This window comes from Podarcis raffonei, chromosome 4 (assembly GCF_027172205.1).
Source record: "Podarcis raffonei isolate rPodRaf1 chromosome 4, rPodRaf1.pri, whole genome shotgun sequence".
In the NCBI taxonomy this organism is placed as follows: domain Eukaryota; kingdom Metazoa; phylum Chordata; class Lepidosauria; order Squamata; family Lacertidae; genus Podarcis; species Podarcis raffonei.
This window is the reverse complement of record NC_070605.1, coordinates 57,447,002-57,474,620: the sequence shown is the minus strand read 5'-3', so window position 1 is coordinate 57,474,620 and position 27,619 is coordinate 57,447,002. Positions and strand designations below refer to the sequence as shown.

Here is a 27,619-nt window from a genome sequence, read left to right as displayed (position 1 = left end):
ATTGTTCTGCAGGGCAAGCAGAGGTGCTTGAACTGACCGAACAATTTGCTTAATGCTACAATGAATATGAATTAGGGATGAAAGTTCAGGGGTAGAGCACATGCTTTGTATGCAGAATGTCTTGGGTTTAACCCCCAGATTCTCCGGTTAAAAGGATCAGCTAGCATGTGATGGGACAAACCCTGGAAAATAGGCAAGAATGGACAAACAACCTGGTCTGTCATAAGGCCGCTTCCTATGTTCCTGTATAGTATAGTTCTATGCAGGTTTTCATTTTACATGCATTGTAATGAAGCGGCACATACCTCAAATGCTCTTGAAGGTCTTTCACAGCTACCTTTGCAAAGAACCACCTGGAATAGTTTTGTAGGGAACAGACTGTAGCTGCAGCTGGTCTGATTAAGGGACTGTGCAGAACTGCACTGTTCAAGAATACAAGAGAAAGAAGTATGACTCATGGGCAAACCTGTCTCCCTGCTTCTTATGTTATCCACTCTGTGTGGATGGTGTGGAATCAATGGCTTGCACTCAGGGTAAGCAGTTGTAAAGGAGGACAATTTTTCCCCCACCTTTAAAGAGTCCTGTGGGAGATGGGATTGTTGACAGTAGTGAAAAAACTAGTCCCTGTTGAAATGGCTTCTTCTATACAACACAAATTTGTCTTGACTTAATTCGGAATTGGATTTTCATTTACTAACTGTCCTGCAGAATATGGAGAAAAGCTCATTTGTTCCTGAGAAACTCTCCCAGAGTATGATGTTGGCACATGCATGCTGCATGCATGCACATTTAATTATTTAAAATAATTTCTAGACAGCTTACAAATTCTGAAGACGTTTCTAATAGTCTGGAACAGGATTCTAGACTAGATGGGCCATTGGCCTCACCCAGCAAACTCTTCTTTTCATGCAAGTCTAAAAAACAGAGGGGGCCAACTCCCAAGAGACTTACAGAATTAAAAACTGGCAGTGATCTACCCCCATTTTGGGGGGGGTTCAGGTCAAAGTTGTGTAGCTTTTTTATGGAGGAGCCCCTTTTTTAAGGGTTTGGGGGGAAATTGCTGGGGAAACAAACAGCCTCACTGAGTAAACTCTGTCTTCTGTTCTGCAGATCGTGCCGCAATGGAGGATGGGGCAAGGGGGCGGGGGCGGGTTTGATTTTACCAACGCTAAGGAAAGGGACCCAGCGATCGACCGCGATCTACCAAAACCCAGGAATCTATCAGTAGATCACAATCAACCTGTTGGACATCCCTGGTCTAAAACATACATTAAAACAATATATAGCCACAAATATCCACAATATCAAATTACTGAGAATTAATGATCTATAAACTAAGCAAGCATCCAAAACACACTACAGTTGATGCCTCCCAATTAACCAGGTGGGGAGAGCATTCCAAAAGTAGGTGCCACCACAGAGAAGGCCCATTTCCACTTTGCTACTAGATGACACTCTCAGGGTCACAGCATGACCAAAACACCCTTTCCTGAAGAGAGCCACTTGTTAATATAAACATCCACACTTTACACAAAACACACATGAAGGTTTTTGATCCAGATTTCAATTTCAATTTTGCAGGAAACGACTGGGAAATTGGCTCACATGGAGATGTTAATCACCAAATGGTCGCTTAGTTTGGCAACACAATTTGGCCACACAGCTGTCTATGAGAGTTTCACCAAAGGTTAAAGAGTTAACACTAACGAATATATATATGTGCGCAACTGCCTTTGTATTTTGCATAGATTCACAGTGATCATCAAGATTAAGGGGCAAAAGCAAGGACGTTTGTGCATATATTTGCAAAGCAGCCTGGTAAAATAATAACTACTCGGGCAAATTATGCTTGACCTGTGACACAGCTGAGCGTGACCAGCTGGACAAATTCATATTACAGATGCAGTGATTGTGAACAAACTTTGGCATGATCACCTGACAGATACAACTGGGCAGTAGACCAAGCACACAAAACAACACTCCATACCACTAATGCCCTACCCTTGACTTCTGGTTTTCATTTTTACCACTCCCTGGGAATAATTCATGTGGCTGGGTTGAGATTCAAAAAGCCTTCCTCAAAAGAGCAATCAGGAGCCAGGCCAATGGAAGTGTTGCATACAGTCCTCCCACCCCCACTGTTGTGATAAATCTTAAGCCTTGTGAGTCAATGCAAGAGAGAGAGATGTGTTCTGTATGGAGATGAAATTGCCAGCAAAACATTCTTGCTTAATCCAAATGTGTCATGTCTTGACATAATTAGACAATTTAATCTTGGTGTCAGATTGCAAAACTGGCACAAGAGCAATAGGGCATATCTTTAATTTTTAAACAAACTCTGTGGGGTTTCCTTGAAGCTCTGTAAACACCATAAATTGGCTCATCTATCAAGAGCCATGTTCCCAGTGTCTTACACAAGCCTCCTACCAGAACAGCTGTATAAATCTCTACCGATCCAACATTCCTATTCCTATTGAGGTCCCTGGAGAGAAACTGTTGTCGTCTTTGTTTTCTGTCAATTATTTGATAACTTTGCATGCTCACCGGAAGGGCATAGACATGACAACTGATAGCTGTAGACAAGGATGCTTCCAGGGAAGATGAAGAGACTATGACATGCGCTGGCAATGTGAAAAGAAGCTAATGCTCCACAGAGAAGCAGTGATGAATACTTCAGTCTCTGCCATCTCTTACCTCATAACCCATTAGGGAACAAAAAGGGTACAGCCATTGATTCTTGTTTCAGTTCAAGGTTTTTTTTTTGTTAGGTGTTGTTTCCTAAGCAGCAGCAACAGCAGCAGCAACAGCAGCAGCATGTCCTGTTTTGCCTCTTGAGGAGAAATGGGAAGTGCCACTGGTGAAGAAATCGACACTGGTTTCCAGTGAGATCACACCAATTTCCAGTGAGATCTCACTGATATTTCGTGAGATCATCGTACCCCACAATATCCCATGAGATTTTGGCAAGAACTTGCTGGAAATCAGCACCAATGCTGCACTGCTTCTCTGCTAGTGGATGCAACAGGGCAGGTAGGGCACTCACAGGAGTACCGTCTCAAGGGTTTTCACCGCCTGAGGTGGCAGCTTCACTCTACCTCATGGGTGAGCCGGGCCTGTTCCTACAGATCTTTCCACTCCAGCAAGGCTGGTGTTAAGGCAACTGTTGGGCACCTGCTGAAGGTCACAGTCCCACAGTGGGCACACCCCCAAAGGCCGCTGCCTCTGCTTGCTCTTGTTGTTGCTGCCTGTTCATCACCTGCTCACTTTCTGAAGAGGCACACAGTGACAAGGGTGAGAAGGTGGAGTAGCGCTCCTCACTTGAAAAAGGTTTTTAAGCAGACATCAAAAAGAAAATGTTTCAGTGGTCATGCTGCTGTGGCTGCTACTCTTCCCACTCAACCCCTTGCTTCACCATGACTAGATGTGGTCTCCCATCCAGAAATGGGAAAGAATGAGTGAAAATATAAAGGAATCAATAACTGACAGCACTAAGAAGAAATAAACGAAAGAGGCTCAATAAATGGTGAGGCATTACTATGGAGAATAGCATTGCTGCTGTTTGGAACTATTATTATTGTTTTAAAAAACCATTCCACAAGTGCTTCTGAAATTGGAATTGCCTCCATTTTAACTGAACATTTTCAGTCTTCTCCCCTTACATGTGTAGTTCTGTGGAAAGGCCTGGTGCAATTTAACTGCTTCTGAAATGATAACTCTGCTTATGAAACACTACCTCTTTGGTCTTCTCCTTTGCCATCTGTTTTCTTTCTTAGCTTGCTCCATGCCTGCCAGCTTTTGCGATTTTGTTAGGAGCCTTCAGCATGTAGGTTTCTTTCCCTTTCTCAGCTGAAATCCCCAGAGTCTCATATTTTCTCTGGAAGTGTGCCTTTTCAGCCCTTAAGTTTGAAAACACAAGTGGCAGCAGTCTATACCTCTGAACACCCAAAAGCAAATATAATGACCCTTATTCACAGAAAGTTAGTTCTGGTGGTCCCACTGAAGTTGGTGGGACTTAACTGTTTTTTTCCTCTGGATCGGGGACAAGGTACTGTAAAACACAATTTTTCTTACCCAACCCCCCTCAGATGTTTTAAAGATCATCACCACTATCATCAGATAATTGCTTTACCCACCCTTCAGTATGAAGGGCTGATCCACGCTTTACATTTTGAACTCATGTATGACCAACATCCAAGTTCAAGTGGCAAAAATAGCAACAACACCCTACAATGTGGTACTATGAATTGTGAATGGCACATGAGTATTTAAATGTCCGTTTACTAATGCACTCAACACTAATGGCTTTGGCCCAGAGCAAAGGACTGGGCTAAAATTCTGTGCTTCTTGCATGGAAAACACAGCCATTTAAATATGTGTGTGCCATTCACAAATGATGCAACTGGATGTGGTTTCTTTTGCCATTTGAACTTGGGCATTTTTGTACTTGAGTTCAAAACAGAAATGCTCCAGCAAGCTTCATCACTTCCAGATCACCTGTCTACTGACTATTTTTCAAGTTTCGTTTGCACAAAGTTTTCAGGAAGGATATGCAAAGTTGGCTACTTTTTGAGCACTTGTTCTGATTTTTTTCACATTACATTGAGCAATTGTTATCTCACACTTTCCACTGTTTTCCACTCACTTTCCTGATTGGGAAAAGCCTGAATTTTGGAGGAAGTTGGTTCGTTGTGCAAGACAACCAAATCCACTTCAACTGTGCAATCTGAATTCCTGGTTTGTGATTGAATACTATCTACAGAAAAGCAAAAGCCTGGACATGCCCTTAGTTGCAAACATTAACTCCAACAAAACTTAGGTGCCATTTACGAGTTGCAATAGTGCTGTGGTCACTGCTTTATCACAAGTTCATTCCATGGGTACCTGCTGTAAAATTTAAACACTGGCAACCAGATTTTGTGTTTATGTGCGTGCCAGTTCTGAGAGCCTTTCCCACCACAGTACTAAAGAGCTTTAGAAGTTATAGCAGATTTATGGGCTGATACTATGAAAACATAGCTCCCACAGCGAAAATTTGATGAGCAGAGCTAAAACCAAGGAGATTTAAGTGAAGTCTTCTGTTGATTTAAAGGCACCTAACTTATTCTGGATTAAATCCTGTGTAGGTGAAATATTATTCAACAGTCCATTTAAATATGGATTTTCAAACTTGAGAAACATGCCAAAGTTGATTTTGGACAAAATAAAGTTTACCTGTTTGTTGCCCAGTGGTCACAGGTATTACTTTGTATGGCGTTCTGCAAGAGACAAAAGGGAAGTTAAAGCATGCATTTTCAAATGATGCAAGCGTCATGAAACATGGGAAGAAGGGCTGCTTGTAGAACTGCTTATGCTCGAAATTTAATTAGGGAAAAGAACATACATTTCGCAAAGACCTTCCCGCTTGAGTGTCACAGGCTCTTGGCTGTGTTCAAGCAGTGTCGACAACACATGCAGCCACACAAACATGAATTGATCACTGCAGCACATTCCCTATTTGAGCACAAGGAATAGACTGGGAAGAAAATGGTGAATAAAACTCGCAGCATAAGCAACTGCAGTGTGGCAGGGGGCGGGAGGGGGGAAGTAACATGACCAGAGCATATCGTAAGAAGCCTGGGAAAATTATGAAGAGCTTTGGGAAAAGAAGAGCCTTGGGCTATGCATTAATGAGTACACACCTCCAAAAGTGTCTGTGTGCAGAATAATGTTTTGGTTTGCTTCTCTTAGTAGAAGGAGGATTAGGAAATGTGAGTCTCCAGAGGAAACTGAGTGGGATGGAAAAAAGCATTTTCACATTAACTGGTTGTTTTTTTTGCAGCATTTTGTTCCACAGATATATGCTCTAATAATCCAGTCTAATCTAACCACATATGCTGTAATCATGCATATAATTTTAAGGGGAAAAATAAATAAAGGATCCTGTATTAGTTTTAGGTCACTTATAGATAAATTGTTAACAACAAATGAGCATTTGTCCTGATTTGGTTGCACTTTGTGGGGAGGTGAGATGGTATTGGCACTTGGTTGAGCATTCATTTTGATTTGTTAGCAGTGAGGTTACACAGCGTGGTATCAAGCAATTTTTATCCCACATTTTCCAGTGTATTTCCAGTGTAATCACTTTCCTTACTGCATGTGACTGTTGCTATTTTGGGACGAGATTCGATCTGGGGAAAAACTCTTAGTAAATGTTTGCTGTCTTCCATTGCATTCTCTGTGCCTTACATACAAAAATAAAATAAAATACAACTGATAAGTAATAGCATTATTCTTCTGGACTTGTTTTGTTTATAGGAAAACATACATACCTTTCTGAGTTTGCTGGCATGGTAGGATCAATGGACACCATGCAGTCATCTACTGTGAAAAGTGAAATGGTTGTATTCCTGGAAGACAATGTTTAAAGCTATGTTTATTTAACCAGTCTCTTGTGTCACCTCGTCCACTTAATTGCAAGTTACTATCTTTGTTTTGACAAATCAAGCAAATGTTGCAACCTGGGAGAAAGAAAGAAAATGGCTAAGATTATTTAAGAGAAGAACAAAAACTAGTTTGGGAGTGCCCAAGTAAAGCTACGCCCTACAGGCCTCATCTACATAAACAAGAACCCTGACCATTCAAGAGTTCTTGATTGTGTGGAAGAGGCATATGCATGTACAGGCAGTCCCTCATTTAAGCACATTCAATATGTGCAACAAACCTGGAAGTGACCCAGAAATGTCATAAAGACATCACTGAAATGTCACTAAAAGGGGGCTGGGGCAGAATGGGCTTTTTTAATGGGTTTCAATCATACGCGATTTCACCAAAGTGTGCGGTGCCTCGGAATGCAACCCCTGCATAAACTGGGGGCTACCTGTACACCTAGATGCATATAGCCTGCCTTCTGCACTAGCAATGAATGCATGGCTGCTGGGAGTGTGGCTACTCCACAAGCGGCACATGGCTTGTGAATGTGCCCCTATTATCACTTCCTGCAGTTGTTGACTGTATCACGGTTCATCTGTATGCTTCTAGTGACATGGATGGAAATGAGAAGGTAGAATTAATATGTAGTGAGCAAATATATATATCCAATGAGATAGTCTGGTTCATTACATGGAGCATTCCTGCTGTAAAATTCTGAAACGGGCATGTGCTGTCTCTTTGATACTTGTCATAAACAGTAATACCTTTTGCATTGTTTTGTTAATCTGAGCTCTCTCTCTCTCTTATGATAAAGGAAGTGGTGAAAGAGGAAATGCAGGTGACTCATATCTTTTTTCACATTTCCCTGTAATGTGCAATGAGTAAGTTTGAAGCTTTTCCTTTCCTTGCTTCCTATAACAGGCAGAAGAGGTCTTCTCAGAGGGATAGGCAACTAAGGGTTAAAGTGGTCTCGGGTCACCCCAGCTGGCCTCGAAGAGAGCTCCAATCCTGACCCTCACTTATTATGAAACTTAGCTGCTTTCTCCTATGCACATTCCTATTGGTAATAAACAAGGACAAAGGTTTCTTCAGCTTCTTTCAGTTTCACTGCCTCTGCATTGGCTGTTCATGTGTAAGCCTGCTTCTAAGAGGCAAAACTTCATTTCTTATAAAAAATCTATACCACCAAGGTCAGACATTACTGCATTTGTTTTAGTATGGATAATTTCCCAGTCCCTGCTAGCACCTTTTCTAGCACATTCCAGAATGCTTCATCACGATGCATTTATTTACAAAATGCCAAAGGTATGTCTGACATTGCAGGTGAGCCCTGATCCCTGTCTGACATGTGAATACAAGAGAAGGAAGCAGAAAAATGAAAGGTGGCTCCTTGAGATTATTTGCTTCTCTATTTTCACACGGCATGAGTTTCCTTACATCAGACTCTCAGTGTTTTGCCACTTGGATCTCTACGGGGTTTAATGTTCTGGATAGAGAGATACTGTGATCTGGAACAGATTCCACTTGCCCTATATAGTGGCTTTCATGTAGGGAGGGTGTTGTGGGAAGCTAGTCAGATCTCTTTCACATTTAAAACAACAGATTGAGCATCTGTGCATTTGGGAATTGATGGCATTATGACTATTTTCTCTGGCACTTGCAGGGTCTCCAGAGAGGAGTGTATTTGAGCATATGCTGAGCATCTTTCTCTTGCTACATCCAGCCCATGCATATCTAGGCCAGGGGGACCTGTTTTCTGGGTCAAATATTGCTCACAATAGCCAAGCAGGTTAATCCTGGCATCTCTGAGTTGACGAACTGAAATAAAGCATTGAATCCATGTTTGTGAGAAAAATGAATTTCTTCCTGAAAGGCCTAGATGGCTAACTAAAACCTCTAAGGCAACATAGCACAGTTTGGTGATGTGCTTTGACCTACATTGATGGAAGCAGAGAGCAGGCACACACAGCAGCAACAGTGAGGAACGTTGACTTGATTGCACTGCAGACTTGCAAAGCTTTATACTAGGCTCTACTTATTAATGCAAGGGCAATTTATGAATGGTTAACATGGGTGACTATGAACAGCACATGTCTTAAGACAGGGCCGGCTGTACCATGAGGCAGAGCAAGACAGCTAATTCTGAGAGGTGGAAAGTGGCTAGAAAGGTGTGTCACGTTGTCTGCCCTGCAGCCCTAGTATGGCCAGTGCACCAATGAAGCGATCTGAGGTGACCTGCCTCAGGCGGCATGCTTCACAGGGGGTGGTAGATCCCAATCTGGCCTCGCCGGCAACTTGATTCAGCTGAAAGCCAATGCCAGGGGAAGCAACAGCAACGCCTCATGGAACAGTCCCTTTTCGCCATGTCTCGGACACTCGCCAAAAAGCAGACATTCCTGCAGAGTGGCTGCACTGCCTTTCCTCCTTCCTCAGCGGTGGTACATCTTACCTCAGGCACCAAAAGTTCTCTGGCCAGCCCTACCTTAAGAACATTAGAAGAGCACTGATAATGTAGTCACCTGCTTGATTCTGTAACAACATTATTAGTCATTTAGAAAACCGTACGTTACTTATTAACATTTAACATAATGTTTATCAATGAGTCTTTAAGATAAAGTATGACGCATTTCTAACTGGATGATCCAACCCTCAAAAGCTTCCATCAGTGCAAGTTCTGTTGAAATGAACAGTAGCAGATGGCGTGGAAGAGGCTGAATTGCTCACCCTCCAGCTTTTTCGCTGCTCCACACCAGGGTGGAAATAGGGAGGAATGGGATGGTTCTGTCAACCTTGTCACCTCCTTGTCATCCCCAGCTCTTGGTAACCAGCAGTAATTCAGCTGGGGAGTAAGCAGTGCAGCCCTACTGTGCCATCTGCTATTGCTTGTGCCACTCTAAATACAGGGATGTAAGCCACATAAGCCAGCATTGCTGTCCAAACAGAATGATGATTATCAAATAAGGGAGGCTTACAATTTGGACAAAAAAATTGGCTTCCAGGTGGAAAAATCAAAATTGGAAACAGAACTGTTAGATCCCAAAACTAAGATACTTTCAAGAATGTATAACTTGCTGTTGAAATGGAATACTCAGGATGAAACGGTTACATCTGCTATGATTAAATGGGCACAAGATGTTGGACATAACATTATGTTTGCTGACTGGGAACAGTTGTGGACCACAGGTATGAAATTTACGGCATGTAATGCCTTAAGAGAGAATATTATGAAAATGATATACAGGTGTTACATGACACCAGTCAAGCTTGCAAAAATCTATCATTTGCCCGATAATAAATGTTGGAAATGTAAAGAAAATGAAGGTACATTCTTTCACCTTTGGTGGACGTGCCCAAGGATTAAGGCTTTCTGGGAGATGATATATAATGAAATGAAAAAGGTATTTAAATATACCTTCCTGAAGAAACCAGAGGCCTTTCTCCTGGGCATGGTCAGCCAATTGGTGCCAAAGAAGGATAGAACTTTCTTTATGTATGCTACAACAGCAGCAAGAATACTCATCGCAAAGTATTGGAAGACACAAAATTTACCCACCCTGGAAGAATGGCAGATGAAAGTGATAGACTATATGGAACTGGCGGAAATGACTGGCAGAATCCGAGACCAGGGAGAAGAGTCGGTGGAAGAAGATTGGAAGAAATTTAAAGACTATTTGCAGAAACATTGTAAAATTAATGAATGTTAAAATGATGTTGGATTGAAATCAAGCAGCCTTAGCAACAAGGTTAATAAGAATATGTAAAAATGGATTGATAACGGATGAAAATATAAAGTTATAATATGTTGAGATATAGAATTAATATAAAAAGAAAGAGGGTAAGGATTTGCTGAATTAACCATGTGAACGGGAATACAAAAAAGGGAGGTGTGAGGAGGTCGGGGAAATAAGTAAACGAAATTTAAGATATGAAAAGATTGATTTGTTTTTAACTATTTTCTATTTATTTTTTTGTACTTTGTATCTTTTTTCTATGTATTTTTGTACTTTTTGTATTTTTCCTTTCTTTTTTTTCTTTTTTATTCTGTAACTTTCTTCTTTTTGTAAAACCTTAATAAAAATCTTTTTTTTAAAAAAAAAACAGAATGATGGTGGCACAGGCCAGATCACCAACCCTATGGGAGTTTTCCACATCTAAAGGAAGTCTATGGCAGACTCCTGTTGATGTCAGTAGTGATGGATGGCACTGTATTCCACTTCTGTGCACGTTGTTGAGAAGATGGAGAGATGTTTGAGAGCCAACAGAAGTAAGAGAACTATGTGATGGTGCTATGTCCTTGATATCCAAAATAATGTCCAGGCTTAGTTCTCATTTCAGAAGATGAAAATGATGTTCCTGCTCTCAGAGAGGGAATTTTTTTGCCTTGCCCCTTCTTTTGTGCTTGAGAGATAGATTTAAATTTATTTACTTATTTCACAACTTTTATATAACACTTGATTGTAATAAAATCTCAATGTTGGTTTCTCTCAAGGGGAGTAGGCAGACACATGAGCAGGAACAAGACGGGCCAGACAGGGCCAGCACAGCCATTAGGTGGGTTGCGGCCACTGCCTCAGATGGTGGAAGCCCACAAGGTGTCACCCATTTGCCCCACCTTCTCTGCCACCGGTGGTGAAGCGGCACTGAAAACATGTGAGATCTTGTGGAATGTGAGAGATCGTGCATGTTTTTAGTGAGATCTCATGAGAAATTAGCACCATCTCACCCAAAATCAGCGCTTATGCCACTGCCACTTCTCCACCAGTGGTGGAGCAGGCAGGGATGAATGAACTGGAGGAACCTGTAACAGCCGGGAGACGAGAGTTACGAGGCAGGAGAAGCTGCAGGATTGGATAGTGAAGAAGAAGAAGAAGAAGAAGAAGAAGAAGAAGAAGAAGAAGAAAGAGAGAGAGAGAGAGAGAGAGAGAGAGAGAGAGAGAGAGAGAGAGAGAGAGAGAGAGATCAGGCTGGCATAGAGTCAAGGACTTCCACATCTCCTCTTCCTGCCCCCACCTCTTCTGCTCCACTTTTTGTTGTTTTTAGATGCTTGAGTATTATTGATGATAACTTGTAGGCTTTTTTTGTTGGTTATTGAGGAGCAGAAAAGCAGCATATAAATGTGGCATTGTTCTAATTTTAAAGTTATTCCAAACCATGATACCAGAAGCTCAGATAGAATGCATATTACTGAACACGAAAGTTACAAACATGTCTAAGATCCAGAGTCAAGAGTTGCTTCCAGGATGTCAGTGTTTTGCGGGAGGGATTGAATCGCATTCTGGAAATGTAGATTTGTGCATAAACACGAATTAAAGCACTCTGGTGCAACAAAGCCACTTAACTCCCCACCCAACTTTTTGTCGTTACAAAAGTGAGAGGGAAATGTACTAAAAAGTGTGGGATAGACAACTGATTAGTAGGAAGACATATAACCTCCATAAAAGCAAATCAGAACAAACGCTCCATAAAGGTCAAACATTGCATAATCTCCATGTAAAGTTTGTGCAGGCAAACAGGGTGAATGCTCAGTTAACAGGTCATCTGGAGGAGCTCAAGGGAGCTATAAAAGGCAGGAAGGGCTCCTTTGAAAAGCATCCATAATAGCACCCAAGTGGTGGAGCTGTCACTCCCGTCAGGTGCATTTGACTCCTTACCTCCTTTCCTTTCAATCATGCAGTAAAGGTGCTTCTGTTTTGCTTTTGGTTATTTGAAGTTATTTGTATATTCATTTAACATTTTGTAAGAGGATGGTATACGGGACGCAGGTGGCGCTGTGGTCTAAACCACTGAGCCTAGGGCTTGCCTATCGGAAGGTTGGCGGTTTGAACCCCAGTGACGGTGTGAGCTCCCATTGCTCGGTCCCTTCTCCTGACAACCTAGCAGTTCGAAAGCACATCAAAGTGCAAGTAAATAAATAGGTACCGCTTCAGAGGGAAGGTAAACGGCGTTTCCGTGCCCTGCTCTGGTTTCACCAGAAGCGGCTTAGTCATGCTGGCCACATGACCCAGAAAAACTGTCTGCGGACAAATGTCAGCTCCCTCGGCCAGTAAAGCAAGATGAGCACTGCAACCCCAGTCGTTCGTGACTGGACTTAACTTTACCTTTAAGAGAATGGTATAAAAATGTTTTTATATAAATATAAATAAATGAATGTATTGGATTGCTGTATATTATATACTTGACTGTTTTATTCTGTTTTATCTTTCATGTTTGTGCTTGTAGACAATAGCAAGACACTTAAATTTAATGACAAATTTGATGTTTTTATCATATTTTCAGCATTTAGATGAGCTTCTCTTCCTGCTTTCTGACATCATGCTATTATCCCAATGGACATTTGCTCAGAGCTCTATCAGCACTTTGGTCTCCTTGGAGTTTTATGCAGGTATGTTGTTCTACTCAATTAGTTTTTATGTTGTGCTATTTGTAGTTGTTACTTAGATGCTTTTTGCTTGTGGGTACCATTTTTGAGACCAAAAGGAGACGAATACAGTGTTTTCAAATGAAAAAAACAAAGCAAATATATTTACATTATAGTTTCCATGCTGTAATTTCATTGTGAGATTCCTATTTTCTTCATTATTATTAAAAGGCAATAGCTAGCATGATAGCCAACCAATTCACAGTCATAGTAGTCCCCAGAATAGTCATACTCAGTTGGGGTCACTCTAAGCCCTTTGGAAAAGTAACACAAGTAGCATTCATAAAAAATAGAACTGCACTGGAAAAATATTTACCTTGGTAAACCAGTTGCAATACAGAAGAGTTCCATGATATCTCTTGAGTTACAGTATTTACTGAAGGCCACCTTCCAAAGGAAATAGAAGCAATTAAGAGAAAATGAAGAAAGAGAACTTCCAAAGGCAATCTTATTCTATACCCTGTAGATAAAGCATTGATTTACCTAACATTTTTTCATTTATTTGATTTTTCATAAGACTGAATATAATATGGTTCCTATTCTTTACTCTTGCAAGCCTTTTAAGTTCTTTTATATGGTTATGTCTGAGAGGAGAAGAAGTAAATATAGGGCAGTTTGATAATCCAAGCCAAACTTTAGAAATAACATTAATAGGAGAGTAAAGTTGTTTAAATTGTATCTGAGCCCCACCAACTTGAATTGCATAATTTGCATGTGCACACACACACATTCACAGGTTGGACACAGTAAACTGCTAGAGGACACAGAAACAATCTGTAATTTTTGCAAGTTGGTTTTATCTATGCAATAAATAAACAAAATCATTTTATTTCATATAGGCTCACAAAAAAGCACCAGTGACAGACATGGCAGTGTTTTTGTGATACAGATTAGCACCACCAGAGATATCAGGCCACTAACTCAGTCCTTTTGTTCCCAGAAGATTTGAAGCCTATGTGTAAGTGAAGCCATGCTGAAGAGGGAAATTGCATGAAAGAATGTGAAGGATCAGTCAATCCTGAGGCAGAAGTGTTTAGCCTGAGAGAAGGAGATGGATGGATCAGTCCAATGACCCTTCTATTCCAACATATTGTTCTCATGGTAGCCAACCAGATGCCTAGGAGAAGCCGACAAGCAAGACCTGAGTGGAACAGAGATCTCCCCTCATGTGATTCTCGGGAACTGGCAGTCAGAGGCTTGGTGGAGAAGATCATTGATATAAAACTAGTTAAGCTTCTGAGGTAAAAAAAGTTGAGGGTTGTATGTGCTGCCAAGAAACAGCAGTGATGCTATAGCTGCTATGAAAAGGGAAGTACCTATAGCCTTGAAGGGGGTTAAGCAGTGCTATTTTTCTAGAAAAAAAGTGCCAGAACTCACCATGAACACATCCCTGTTTGTCTTATAATGGCAATGGCATCTACCTGACAGGTGCCAGAACTCATCTGAGATGTGCCGGAACTGAATTCTGGTAAGTTCCCCCTGAAAAAAGCCCTGGGTTTAACATTATAATACTTCTGTACTGGATTGGGCCTCAAAAGTGTGTGGAGCGGGTGGGTGGTGAGGAAGGTGAGTCACTGACAAGTTCAGGAGAGAACATTATAATTAAAAATCGGTTTTTCTGAAGCTATCTACAGACATTTGCTCTGGAGCTTTTGTGACAGTCCAGTCCCCATTTTAGGCAGAATTTGCTATCCAGAGGTACTAAGCAGAGAAGGCTTAAAAATACAAAAACATTTTGCTTCCTTTCTCCTCATGCCTCTCAAAATGTCTTACCATTCTCTGTAATTTCTTCTCTCATTCTTCTTTCACCCTCAATTTGTAACTTATTCCCCCTTCCCCCTAAACAAACCATTCCTCCTCCCAGGTCCTTTTACATTCTTTTCCTTCTCCCATAATAGCTTTCGCCTCTTATCCCCTTTTCTATTCCAAGTTTAATTATTATCAATATCATATTATAATTTAATATTAAACTTTTATCTCATGTTCCAATTTCCTTCAACACCTCCTCTCACCCTTCCCCCTCAGAGGAGAAACACTGGATAAACTTGTTAAGAAGCTAAACGAGAACAATAGCAGTGACATCTTGTGCCTGCCTGAACACATTCCTTTCATTCCCATTAAAACATTTCTGATGTAAAAATAAATAAATAAATAAAAGCTCACACGGGCTTCATTTTTAAAAATCAATTTATTCAGGACAGCCCATCTCTCAGGGGCGCATCTTTCTCAACAGAAGGTGGTTTTTAAAAAGCAAAACCCCATTTTGAACAAATGGGCTGTTCTGGTTGTTACAGAGGCAGGTTTTTGATATTTCCTATCTAGCTACAGTCATAGAAATAAAGAAATGTTTTATTTTTCTTTAAATAACTCAAATACAAATCTTCCTGCAATCATAGCAGAAGGAAACATCCCAGCAGACAGTGGTCTGAGGGACTGACAGAGCAAATGAATAGACAGACCGAATGTTACCAATCTGCTAATGGCTGATGGATGCAATAAATTGGGATCTGATGTTATTGCTGTTGAACTTAGAATGAACTTCTGAAATGTGCTGGGCCACTGAGCCTTGAAATCAATTACCATTGAACAGAATTAATGCAATATAAGTGGGATATGGTAATATAATTGGGAACAAATGAAAGTCAGATAGTTATCCTGGTTAATTAAGACCAAAACTGGAGGACATAATAAACTTAGCATCTGTTTTTCTTTCCCCAAGCATTCAGAGGCGAGAGCTAAGCCAAATCAAGGCATGTAATAAATATATGTGATGCTACACTGCAGTTTAATGAAAGTTCATTTGCCTTATCCTACCCTGGGGTTTTGCAAATGGCCCAGGTAAGCAGCATGATTCATAAAGCAATTGATAAGCATCTCAGGATATGAACTGCAGAATTATTATTATTATTTTTAAATAATAGCAATCTGCTGTAAAGGGGCTGTTATATTCCCAAAAAGGAAGCACCCACCTGGAAAGGTTGCTGTGCTACTTTCAGTACATAGCTGACCCCAAAGAAAAATAAAGTCTTGCAACTTCTTTTCAAAATGAGCATCTACACTGCAGACTGGTCTAGGAAGTGTGAACCACAATCAGAGGTGGACTTGGGTAATTTTTCATAATATGGCGCCCTAAGCACATGAAGTTATCAAGTGACCATTGGGAGGGACACACAACTGGCCCCACCCCCTGCGTCATGCAGCTGGGCTCTCTCCAATCCCCTAGTGTCTGCAATTAAGTGCGGGATCTAATGAGCTGCCCCTACAAGCATAAGTGCTCCATACAAGCAGGGCCCATTAGCACAGTCATCCTTGTCAGATGTCTACAACTCAGTGCATTGGGGCAGGACTAATCCAGATGGACAACACTGGAAGCTGGGCAGGTGACACGGTTCTTCTCCCTGTTCAGTGTAGACCCACTTTATATGTATAGGTCCCAATGCACCATATTTTTCGCACTATAGGATGCACCCGACCATAGGACGCACCTTGTTTTAGAGGAGGAGAACAAAGGGAAAAAATTCTCCCCCTCTCTGCTCAGCGCCCCTTCAGCGAAGTGGCAGGAGAAACGGAGCCCCTTCCATTTCTCCTCCCGCTTCGCTGAAGGGGTACTGTGCAGCTCTCCCTCTCTGCTGAAGCCAGGAGAGTCTTGCTCTCCCGGCTTCAGCAAAAGGAACCCGAAGCCTTTGGAGCGCAGCGCGAGGTCCCGCTGTGCTCCAAAGGCTTCAGGTGGCTATCCCTGAAGCCTGGAGAGCGAGAGCAACGCGTAGCCTCCGAAGCGCGGAGGGAGCGCTCCCTCTGCGCTTCGGAGGCTTCACGTTGCTATCGCTGAAGCCAAGGAGCCTGCATTCGCTCCATAGGACGCGCACACATTTCCCCTTAATTTTTGGAGGGGGAAAAGTGCATCCTATAGAGTGAAAATTACGGTAGTTAAAAAGTTGCTCCTTGACCCTTTCAGAAGGGAATCTCAGAAATCCATCCCACTCTACAGCTTCCTCATGTTTCCTACTTAGAAACAGGATACACAGAACAGCTTTGTCATGCAAACAGAAGAGAGACTGGCATGTCCTTTTGCATTCTGGGTTCACACGCAAGTAAGAAACTCTTGCATCTCTGCATCTTACAGCTGCAGACATGAGGGGGCACTTGCATCTGCAGTCTGTGTGTGTTCTTGAAGAAATGCTGCCTACATTCCCCTTTTGCATTCGCCTTTCCCATGGCATTTTTGCAATCTGCCAATTACTCACATAAGGATTTTTTAAATTATCATTTATATACTCATTGCCTCTTTAAGCTTGCAAATAGGCTGGAAATTGGAAGGGAACGTGCTGCACATCTCCAGGCAACTTAAGAGCATTTTACTGGTTTGGAGAGACAATACATTTCAGTTTTTACTGGTTAAGATTATTCATGTGCCCAGCCTTGGAAACATTGCCTCCATTTTCACTGAGCTACATATGCCCTAAATTGTCGTTGCATTCCTTATGTGGTCTCTGATTGTTTAGGATCACTCTAGTCATAAAACTCTAATTAAATGTCACCAAACCCCAAACCTGTTTTGCAGATGGAAAACTGATATTTCCATTTCAAACACTCCAAAACAGTTAATGAAAACTTGTGCTGATTTTGACTGAGATAATACATAATTCTGATCAGAAGTCTAATTCTGAACTTCAACTGAGCCTAGGTCAGGATTTGGACCTGTAACTTCTGTCTGCCCATTTTTAATTTTTAGAAATAGGAACCACTTCTATATTGATAATATATTTTCTGTTTTTCTATCTTTTCTAGAAGAGGGTTTATCTAATTCAAGATATCCAGACTGGAAACTATTGAACAGTATGCCTCTAATAGGTGCTTGACAAGATGAGATGAGCATCATTATCATCACATCCTGCTTCCAAACATTTTTGAGGCATCTGCAGCTACTTGAAGTTGTGATGTTGAGCTACAACAAGTGTTGACCTGAACTACTTCAGCAATTCTATCACTAGCCAACATGCTACAGTGCAGATAAGTTGGCCCAAAACTGTGTTGAAAAATAATTATTTTGAACTAACATTTTGTCCTTTGCTCATCTCCCCCAGCTACCTCCAGCTGCATTCAATATTTACCATAGCCTTTTGAAATAGCCATGCTGCTATCACTTGTTATTCCTTGAAAACATCAAATACCTAAAGCATCACATTGTTTAATTCAGTTTTAATCACACCAAAAATATGCCTTTGAAGCAGGGCTGGCTCAATGCACCGGAGGCAAACCACAAAATGACACACACACACCGCCGCCCACCAGGGAAGAATCTACATCAGAAACAGAGGGAAGATCTACATCAGAAACAGAGGCAGAATGAAGATCAACATTGGCGGATCAAATCAGCCTTACTTGATGGCTGAACTGGGAATCAAAGACCATAGCAAGAGGAAAGGGGGCTTCTTTTAATCACGATAGGTGGGTGCAGAACCCCGGAGGCCAGCCCTCACCATCTCCTCCCTAGGGATGGGAGGAGACTAATGGCACCTCCTATTTGCTGAGAGGATGCTGTGGAGGTGGGATGGGGGGAGGCTGCTGAAGAGGCAGCAGATCTGGCCTCCTAGGAACGCATGGTGGCAGCAGGCAATACTTTCTTTGGAGGGGATCTGCAGCCCCTGGGGATTCTGCCACCTGAGGCAGTCACCTCACCTTGCCTCATTGGCAGGCCAGCCCTGCTTTGAAAGAATGCTGCTAGCCTTTTAGAGCCTATTTAAACTCAGTTTATATTTTTTATAGTCAAGTGGTATTTATGAAATAAATAAATTTAGGAATGTATTTATATACTGCTATATCATAAAAAAGTACACGGGTGGTGCTGTGGGTTAAACCACTGTGCCACTTGGGCTTGCCTATTGGAAGGCTGGCGGTTCAAATCCCTGCGACGGGATGAGCTCCCGTTGTTCAGTCCCAGCTCCTGCCAACCTAGCAGTTCAAAAGCACGAAGTGCAAGTAGATAAATAGGTACCACTCCGGTGGGAAGGTAAGCGGCATTTCTGTGCGCTGCTCTGGCTTCGCCAGAAGCAGCTTAGTCATGCTGGCCACATGACCCGGAAACACTGTTTGCGGAAGCAGACAAGCGCTGGCTCCCTTTGCCTTTAAAGCTAGATGAGCGCCGCAACCCCAGAGTCATTCGCGACTGGACTTAATAATAATAATAAATTTTATTTATATCCCGCCCTCCCCAGCCGAAGCCAGGCTCAGGGCGGCTAACAACAATAAAACAGTACAAAAGTACAACACAAACAACACTCTAAAATCATTCATTATAAAATTATAACTGTCAGGGCTACCTTTACCTTTACCTTTATATCATAAAAAATACCAAAGTGGTTTATAAGAAGAATAGGCATATACAATAAAAAAACACATCAGAATTTAAAAACAGAGGCCACTAACTAACTACCGTAACTGTTTCGGAAATATTTTTTCTTAATTGACGGCATAAGCATAATAGTTTTCAGCAGGCTCTTAAAGGTTAAAACAAAAGGCGCCTGCTGAATGGTACCATAGACCCTTTTGCTCTCCCTCTTTGGATAATCACTTAATGAATGCATGTCTGCATTTCTAATTCCACTCCTGGTATTTACATTCTCTTTTGACAAGTGGCTATTGAGGACTATTTAGCCCACTATTCTCCTGCCTTCCCACCAGTCTTGCTTACTTACTGGTATTTGTAATGTACCTATTTTGCCCTTCTAATGGCAGAAGGAAGGCAACTCCTCTGCTTATTTGCTTCTAGAGGTTACTATGTTGACCTGCTTTTTTTCTTTTTTAACATCTTATCATGCAGGCTTTCTTCTCTGCCATCTAACCCATACTCCCCTATTTTGGGGGCAGGGGGGAATATTTTTCTCACGCTTTGCACCCCACATTGATAGGAGGTAGATACAATTTGTCTGGTCAACTCTCAAAGATGGATCACTGAAGAGTCAGTCAATACACCCAGTTACATTCTCATCTTCCACTGTTGGTTCCCAAAAATCTACTTCTTAAATACCTATCCAGAGTTCCCAACACCCCCATTTATTGTTTTTTTAAATGAAGGCTAGCAGTGGGGCCAATAAGCAGGGCCTTCTGATGGAAAAGGGGAACACCCTACTCCTATTAGAATGTCACATTCCCTTTGTAAATACCATATGTAATTTAACAACACCATTTTAATTGGTCCGTGAGTAATGCCAACAGTGCCCTTCAGCTCTCTATATTGGACAAACAGGCCAAACCCTATGCCAAAGGATAAAGACATAAATCTGATATCAGGAATCACAAGACAAAGAAACCAGTAGGAGAACACTTCAATCTCTCAGGACATTCTATACAAGATCTCAAAGTAGCTGTCTTCTTACAAAAGAATGTCAGAAATAGACTGCAAAGAGAAGTTGCTGAATTGCAACTTATTACCAAACTTAAAACCATGGAGAGACCTGGTCTGAATAGAGACATTGGATTCTTATCTCATTATACATGATAAAGCTATTTTTTAGCCATCTCACCCCTCCTTTTCCCAGTAAGACTAATTGCAGTTGTTAACAGTCTACCACACATATCAGCCAATTACCCATTCCCACCACCCTTCTTAGTAATACCCCTCCCCACCCTCTCACTATATATAAGGGTCTGGTGACTTCTGTTTCAGTGTATCTGAAGAAGTGTGCATGCACACAAAAGCTCATACCAATAACTAACTTAGTTGGTCTCTAAGGTGCTACTGGAAGGAATTTTTTATTTTATTTTATTTTATTTTTTGTTTCCTCTAATTGGATCCATGCATTCATAGGGGTTTTATATATGGTATTACTCATCTGTAGCCCTCTCACATGCTCCAATGCTCATGTCTTTTGTAATGTATGAAGTGCTGTGATTTGCAGTTTGCAGTGAAAACCTTTCAAATATATGGGACAATGGCACAAGGAGGACTTTGCCTCCCTGTGGGGTCAAGTCGAAGGATAGCTTAGAATTCATTTAATGAGCTCCCACCAGCAACCACATTCTTTGGGAGATGAAAGTTCAAGTTATTTTAATTATATCTTTATGCAGGGAGAAAAATAATCTCCAGCATTACCTCTAACTGAACCCTGACTAAATGAGATAGAATCTGCCTCTCCTGACTTCCCAGATTCTGCCCCCCCCAAGCATCATACAGATAGAATTTCACCACTGATAAATGAAACGGATAACATCTAGACAGCAAGTTCTTGTATTAGAATTTCAGGCAGCTGTCTATCTTCCAAGTCCTTCAATAATATAAGTGCTCTTCAGAGAGTAATCTTGGGATAAAGCCAGATGCTTGTGTGTGTTTTCACTCCAAATTATTATTATTTTCTTTTGTGGGGTGGGGAGACAATTTAGAAAGTGTTGCATGAAGGGTTTTCAAAGTATATGACATTTTGTACCTGGTAGGAGGCATAGAATCAAGATTTTGGAATAAGCCGGCAATAAGTTGTTTTAATGCTCCAGGGTCGTTCTTTTTAATTGAATTCAGATACCTCTCTCTGCTCATGATAAGGAGCTGATAGTCACAGAGAAATCACTATAGATACAAAGACCAAACATTAGAGAGGGATTGACATTTCGCTTTTTGGAAGCCTTGTACATATTAGTCAAAAAGAATGATTAAGAAATTTATATGCATCAACATATATTATACATGCTTAGAATGAAGGATGATCCAAGGGCAAAGGACAAGCAGTACTTCTGCCCTCACATAGACCTGGCTATGGCTTGCAATGGCCAGATAAAATCAAGCTAACCATTCCAGATGCCCTTAGGGGACACTATCACGGTTCCCCTACAGTGGTACCTCGGGTTAAGTACTTAATTCGTTCTGGACTATTTCTGGGTTAGCGGAGTCTGTAACCTGAAGCGTATGTAACCCGAAGTACCACTGTATCATGTTTGTGGGATGCTTAAAATGTATTGATGAGGGCAACTAGGGCCAAATCACATGACCAGCATGCTAATAATTGGCTGCTTGTTTCTAGATCCAAAGATACTTGAGGCAAATGGGCCATCTGAATTGTTTCTCATGAACAGAACCTACAATTTTGCATCTTCTCATCCTGCTTTGGAAGGTTTAAATGAGCATGCAAAATTGCTTCATCTCTCTGTGTATGATCAGAATCTGCCAGATACAGGTACTAATTCAGAGAAAGGCGTGAAAGCATCTCCAGTCCCCAGTGGACATAGATATAGCATGTTGCCTCTGCAGCCCAGCGAAACAGGAAGAAGCACTGTTGGAAAGGGACCAAGGAGCCAGCAACCTTGGCCATACAAGCAGGCATCTGCCATCTGATCTACCTCACCAAATGCCCAGGGCCTCACAGTTCTTTTTTGAGATGCCAGAGGGACCTCAACAAACCACAGAGCACCAAAAAAGTTTTTGCTCCTTTTGACCAGGGCATAGACTGTTTAAGGACTCCTTCCTTACCAAGGAGGGCTGGAGCTTACCGTAATTCAGATACCATGGTCTGTACCAACATACAGGAAATCAGTTCAATTCTGGCACTTGTTGGAGCAAGTTGTCTACTTTGATCCACGGTTCAGCAAATTCTTTATCCTGATAACCTAGATACTCCTCTTAGCTGTCCTTCACCAGATTTCCTGCTACCACCCAGTTGTTGGTTTCTGCTACCTGCTGCTGTCTGCTTATCTTTGCAGTTCCAGCCTACCCTCAGCGGACTTCATTTGGATTCTGTAGGCCTCAAGCAGACAAGCCAAGACACAAACAGCTGAGACAACACATTAGAATGATCGTTGGTGAAACTGAAGCAGGAAAGAGAAAGTTGATACTGGTGGGATATAGTAATGCTGTCAAACACCCTTAGGATCTTTCCAAATTATTTCTTCCCTTCATCTGAGAAATGTGTTATTTGTGGAGAATCCAGACGATATCCCCTAACAGTGAGAAATTGCATTTCCCCTTCAGTCAAAACCATCCTGCCGAGTTGTTTGGGGGAAATGAAATCTCCCTGCTTACTGCAGATATTGTAATTAATAGGGTTTGTGATTATTAATCAAAAGACTTCTGCCCTCTCTTTTGGGCCAAAGGGCCCCCGAAGTGACTCACAAGACACCAGAAGAATAAAGGAAAACTTCATTTAAAAACACCCACAAACTGCAAAGCAGCAATCACACAACACTATAGCACCGCAGGAGTAGTGGTTGTGATTAAACCAAACCAAAAGTAAAAGCAAAAATGCTGTCGATGATATGCTAGCATGTCAACGAAGAATAGGCCAACTGGTCTTCCTGGAAAAAGTGAAAGGTCTGTCCCTGCATCTCCACCAACTGAAACTATGATGGTGATGGGTTGAGGAGAGGGGGGCTTCTTCTGATGACCACAGTGAGCAGGCAGAATCATGTGGGGGAGCGGGGAAGGAGGTGGTTTCCATTTCCTGGGTACCACAGCCACTTACAGCTTTCAAGGTAATTTCCAGCACTTATTGTCCTTGGAAATGGACTGGAAGCCCGTGAAAATCAGAGTGTCATGTTCTGTAGGATGGGCCCTGCTAAAACTCTAGGTGTATTTTGCATCAGCTGAAGTCTCCAACACCTTTTAAGAATGTGGATCACCATGGTTGTGCGAGTGTCCTGTGCTTGGAACCTGTGACATCATAACACCTTATTTGGTATAAACTGCTTGAGAAGTATGCATATGCACTGCATCACTGCCAGGGTTGCTAAAAGTCATTCTTCACCTATTCTCTGCAATTTTAAAAGGCAAGGCATTATTATTAGTATACCTGAAGGAGTGTCTCCACCTCCATCGTTCTGCTCGGACGCTGAGGTCCAGCGCCGAGGGCCTTCTGGCCATTCCCTCACTGCGAGAAGCAAAGCTACAGGGAACCAGGCAGAGGGCCTTTTCAGTAGTGGCGCCCGCCCTGTGGAATGCTCTCCCATCAGATGTCAAAGAGATAAACAACTACCTGACATTTAGAAGATATCTGAAGGCAGCCCTGTTCAGGGAAGTTTTTAATGTGTGACATTTTGATGTATTTTTAGTCTTTGTTGGAAGCCGCCCAGAGTGGCTGGGGAAACCCAGCCAGATGGGCGGGGTACAAATAATAAATTATTATTATTAAATTATTATTATTATTCACTTTTTGTTATTTTTCCACGATCCCTTGCCACTAGCACCCTTGCTATTCCCCCTACTCTAGACCCAGCAGCAAGGCTTTCTCCTGAGTGAGAGCAAAGCTGCCCCCAGCCCATTCTATTACATGGCAAGGGTTCTATAAAACTATAGAAAAGGGCTAGTCTGATGAACAAAGCTATCTCTGGAAAGCCCCCCTGCCCGAGTGGCATAGCTGTAGACCATGGGTAGGCAAACTAAGGCCCGGGGGCTGGATCCAACCCAATCGCCATCTAAATCTGGCCCGCGGACAGTCCGGGAATAAGAGTGTTTTTACATGAGTAGAACATGCCCTTTGATTTAAAATGCATCTCTGGGTTATTTGTGGGGCATAGGACTTTGTTCATCCCCCCCCCAATATAGTTTGGCCCCCCACAAGGTCTGAGGGTAGTGGACCGGCCCCCTGCTGAAAAAGTTTGCTGACCCCTGCTGTAGACTATATTAAGGCAGAATAGAAGAGAAGATGCTTATCCTAAAATTAGTCCTCATGGCTAATTAGATATTCAGAGGAAAGAGGAGAACAATCCATCTGCAATTCCCTCTTTCCATAATGACTTGGAGTATACAGCTAAAAAAATAAGACACTTTGGCTTTTTCAAATCATTGCTTCTTGTAAAGAATTTGGGGTCCCTCTGGCATCTCAGGTAAGGCAGACCATGGACTGTAATTTTGCCCCAGTTAGCTTGCAAATTCAGCTCCTTTGTTAACTTTGACACATTGCTAATGCCACCACAACTAAATCAATATTTGAAGTTATGATAGAAGTTTATTGTTGTGCATGTGCGTGTAAACACACGTGCACATACATGAATATGCATACAAGTCACCTTGAGAGTATTAAAGGACATGAAAAGCAGACCTTATTTTTGGAAAGGAACTCAGTATAATTTTAATGCACTTTCCTCTGCTCTAAACTACTTAAATCACTCAAATGCTTGGATCTGTGTATTTACATTGTGTATTTACATTGTGAACTGCTGGCACAAGAACTGGCGCTGGATTTCCAAACTCCTCTGTAACTTTGCATTCACATCTCTAGTAGAGCACACAGAAACTGTACGAGCAAGTGAGAATACACACAGGCACCCCAAATCTCTGCTATCCTGAAACCGGAAGGCTGCTCTCGGAGTTCTCCTGCCATTTACCATTGTCATTTGCAAAATGAAAGATTGTGAAGAAATGGACTCATTCATATTTCAAGGCTGCTTCACAAAAGAGAGGTGACAGATTTTCAGCTGAATGAGGATGCAATCAAAGCTCACAGCATAGAAAAGGAAAGCAGCAGCAGCAGCTGAGCAGTGATTCCAGTTTAATGCAAATGTGATCCTAGCGACAAAGAAACAATGAGTGAAAAGTACCTTCTGAATTCTTCCCCCGATATCCAAATACACATACTTGGGCCGGTATGTAGATGAGCTGGATCCCATCTTTTTGAAGACTTGCTACCGTCAAGACTTTTCCTGTAGTTCTGCTAGGTTAACTCTACGGCAGGAATCAGGTCCAACCAAGCCAAGCAGAGCCACTACTGCCGGATGCATTCGTGTCTTTGCTTTACTCCATTCCAGTGTCTCCACCTACAGCAGTCCCTCCTCTTAACATGCATGCATTTCCTTGTGCCTCTCTGCCACCTCCTTTCCGTTTTGTTCATTCCTGTGACTCCAGCAGCAGCCATGGACGGGAGAGAGCCAAGCCCCAGATCCCGTCTCCAAGTGCCCTCTTGATTCCCATAGCAACTCTCTTTGGCTGCAGAAGCCTCTGGGCAATCAGTGTGTGTGATGCTGTACTGCAAAGTAGGCTTTGATTAGCTGCTTTTGACACAGAAGACAAAGCACCACTTAGGATGGGGGAAAATTATCTTCATTTATCCCACAGTTAGCGTCAGTAATTTCCATGCTTAAATTTCAACATCCATCCTTTTAGCAAACCTGTCTAAACATTTTTTTTGAATGTATGACTAGCTCCCAGCTGCATTAGTTGTTGAAATCATAAGGACACAATGTAGCAGGAGCTGGCATTACACTTCCTCCAATTAAAACAGATTCTTGTATGCATACTTCTGTTAAAATAGTTCTGTGTCCTAAAAGAATTCTGCCTACTGGGAGGAAAGGGGGACCTGGGAATTAATGATACAGTGATATCTAAGTGTATTACACTGGGCAACAATTTTTTACTTTTTGAATGTTGTCTAGATTTCTACAACTGATTTAGGGTATTTTTGCACTGCTGAATCAGGAAATGGCATCCGTTTCTCTCCATCAGGTCAGGTTTACTGTAAACTGAATGGTGGGCATTGATAAAGGTAAGTACACGTAAATTGCATGTTGCTTCACCATTTTTCAAACTTCAGGGCTTGAACTTCCGTTTCTTGGAACTCCTGGAATGCTCAGCGACAGGCAGGTCTCTCTTCAGAGTCCAACAGTAGTCAGCCATCATGACTGCGTCCCAGCGACCCTGATACCTGGTCTCCATCTCTTTCATGTCCTGATGGAATCTCTCCCCCTGCTCGTCACTCATTGAACCCAGGTTCTCAGGAAACCGGTCCATATGTGAAAATAGGTAGTGCATCTTGACGCTCATGTTGCAGCCCAGGTTTCTGAAAGCAGTCAGCATGTTGTTGACAAGTTCTGCGTAGTTTCTGGCCTTATTGTTGCCAAGAAAGTTCTTCACTACCAGAACAAATGCCTTCCACGCTTCCAGTTCCACTTCGTTCATTGAGTTTCCAAACTCTGCATCTCTGATGAGCTGACGAATCTGAGGACCGTCAAAGATGCCAACTTTCAACTTCTCCATGGTGAATCCTGGAAAAGCCTGGCACAAGTAAGTGAAGCAGTCACCATCCTTGTCCAGAGCCTTGGTGAACTGCTTGATTAAGCTGAGCTTGATGTGCAGCAGTGGGAAGAGTATTCTGTCTCTGTCCACCAGAGGGTCGTTGATGACGTTCCTTTTTTTGCAAGGCACCAACTCCTCCCGCACAGAAGGCCGGTCCTTCTTCGCGTAATGCTGAGCACGGTCCCTACTGGCAAACTGGTTGTCATTGTGTAGCAGAACACATTTCAGTGATCGCTTGCTGCTGTCAATGAACAGTCTCCAATCTTTGGGTTCATACTGTGGCACTCCAAGCTTGAGCAGAAGCTGCGCAATATCTGCACAGTACACCAAGTCCTTCTCTTCCGAGAAAAAACGGAGGTACTCTTGATGCCTGTTGCAGAAGAAGCTGATGCGAGCACTGTCAGAGAGGAGGTTTTTTCCTTCAATCTGGATACCAACAGTTCCGCAGAGGCCTTTGACAAGCTGAGGTCGCGAACTAGATCATTCAACTCCTTTTGGGAAAATGGATGTGGAGCATCATCTTCAAGAACCACTTCTTCTTCTTCATGTCCTTCAACACTGGAGGCATCTTCGTCACTAATGTCAGGAAGTTCTCCAAAGATAGGCACTGGATTTTTATCACAATGAGCTCCAAGATGACGTGCTGATTGAAGATCAGGATACTTGAGGCTGCTCCAGTTCTTTCTGTTGATCCCAGTCACATCAACAGCGCACCAATTTATGGAAGATTTCGAGGTTTTATGACTTCAAACTGATCCCTTTTCGACATAATCACCCAGAACTATCGGACCTGAATACTTCTT

At 42.1% G+C, this 27,619-nt stretch overlaps 1 protein-coding gene across 3 annotated transcripts in view; it reads right to left on the bottom strand.

Annotated features, from left to right (window-relative positions):
• PDE9A (phosphodiesterase 9A) overlaps positions 1–25,988 on the bottom strand; it is a 74,926-nt gene extending 48,938 nt beyond the window's left edge. Inside the window, exons 1-4 of one of the 3 annotated variants that reach the window (XM_053386804.1) lie at positions 25,346–25,988; positions 13,143–13,213; positions 6,309–6,386; positions 5,212–5,255 (exon numbers count right to left, since the gene is read on the bottom strand). In XM_053386804.1, the coding sequence (XP_053242779.1) occupies positions 5,212–5,255; positions 6,309–6,386; positions 13,143–13,213; positions 25,346–25,414 (262 nt within the window). In that variant the 5' untranslated portion in view covers positions 25,415–25,988. Of the gene's footprint in view, positions 1–305; positions 328–5,211; positions 5,256–6,308; positions 6,387–13,142; positions 13,214–25,345 lie in introns of those variants that run through there. The other 2 variants (XM_053386805.1, XM_053386807.1) reach the window with 2 other exon arrangements.
• Between the last annotated feature and the right edge of the window lie 1,631 nt (positions 25,989–27,619).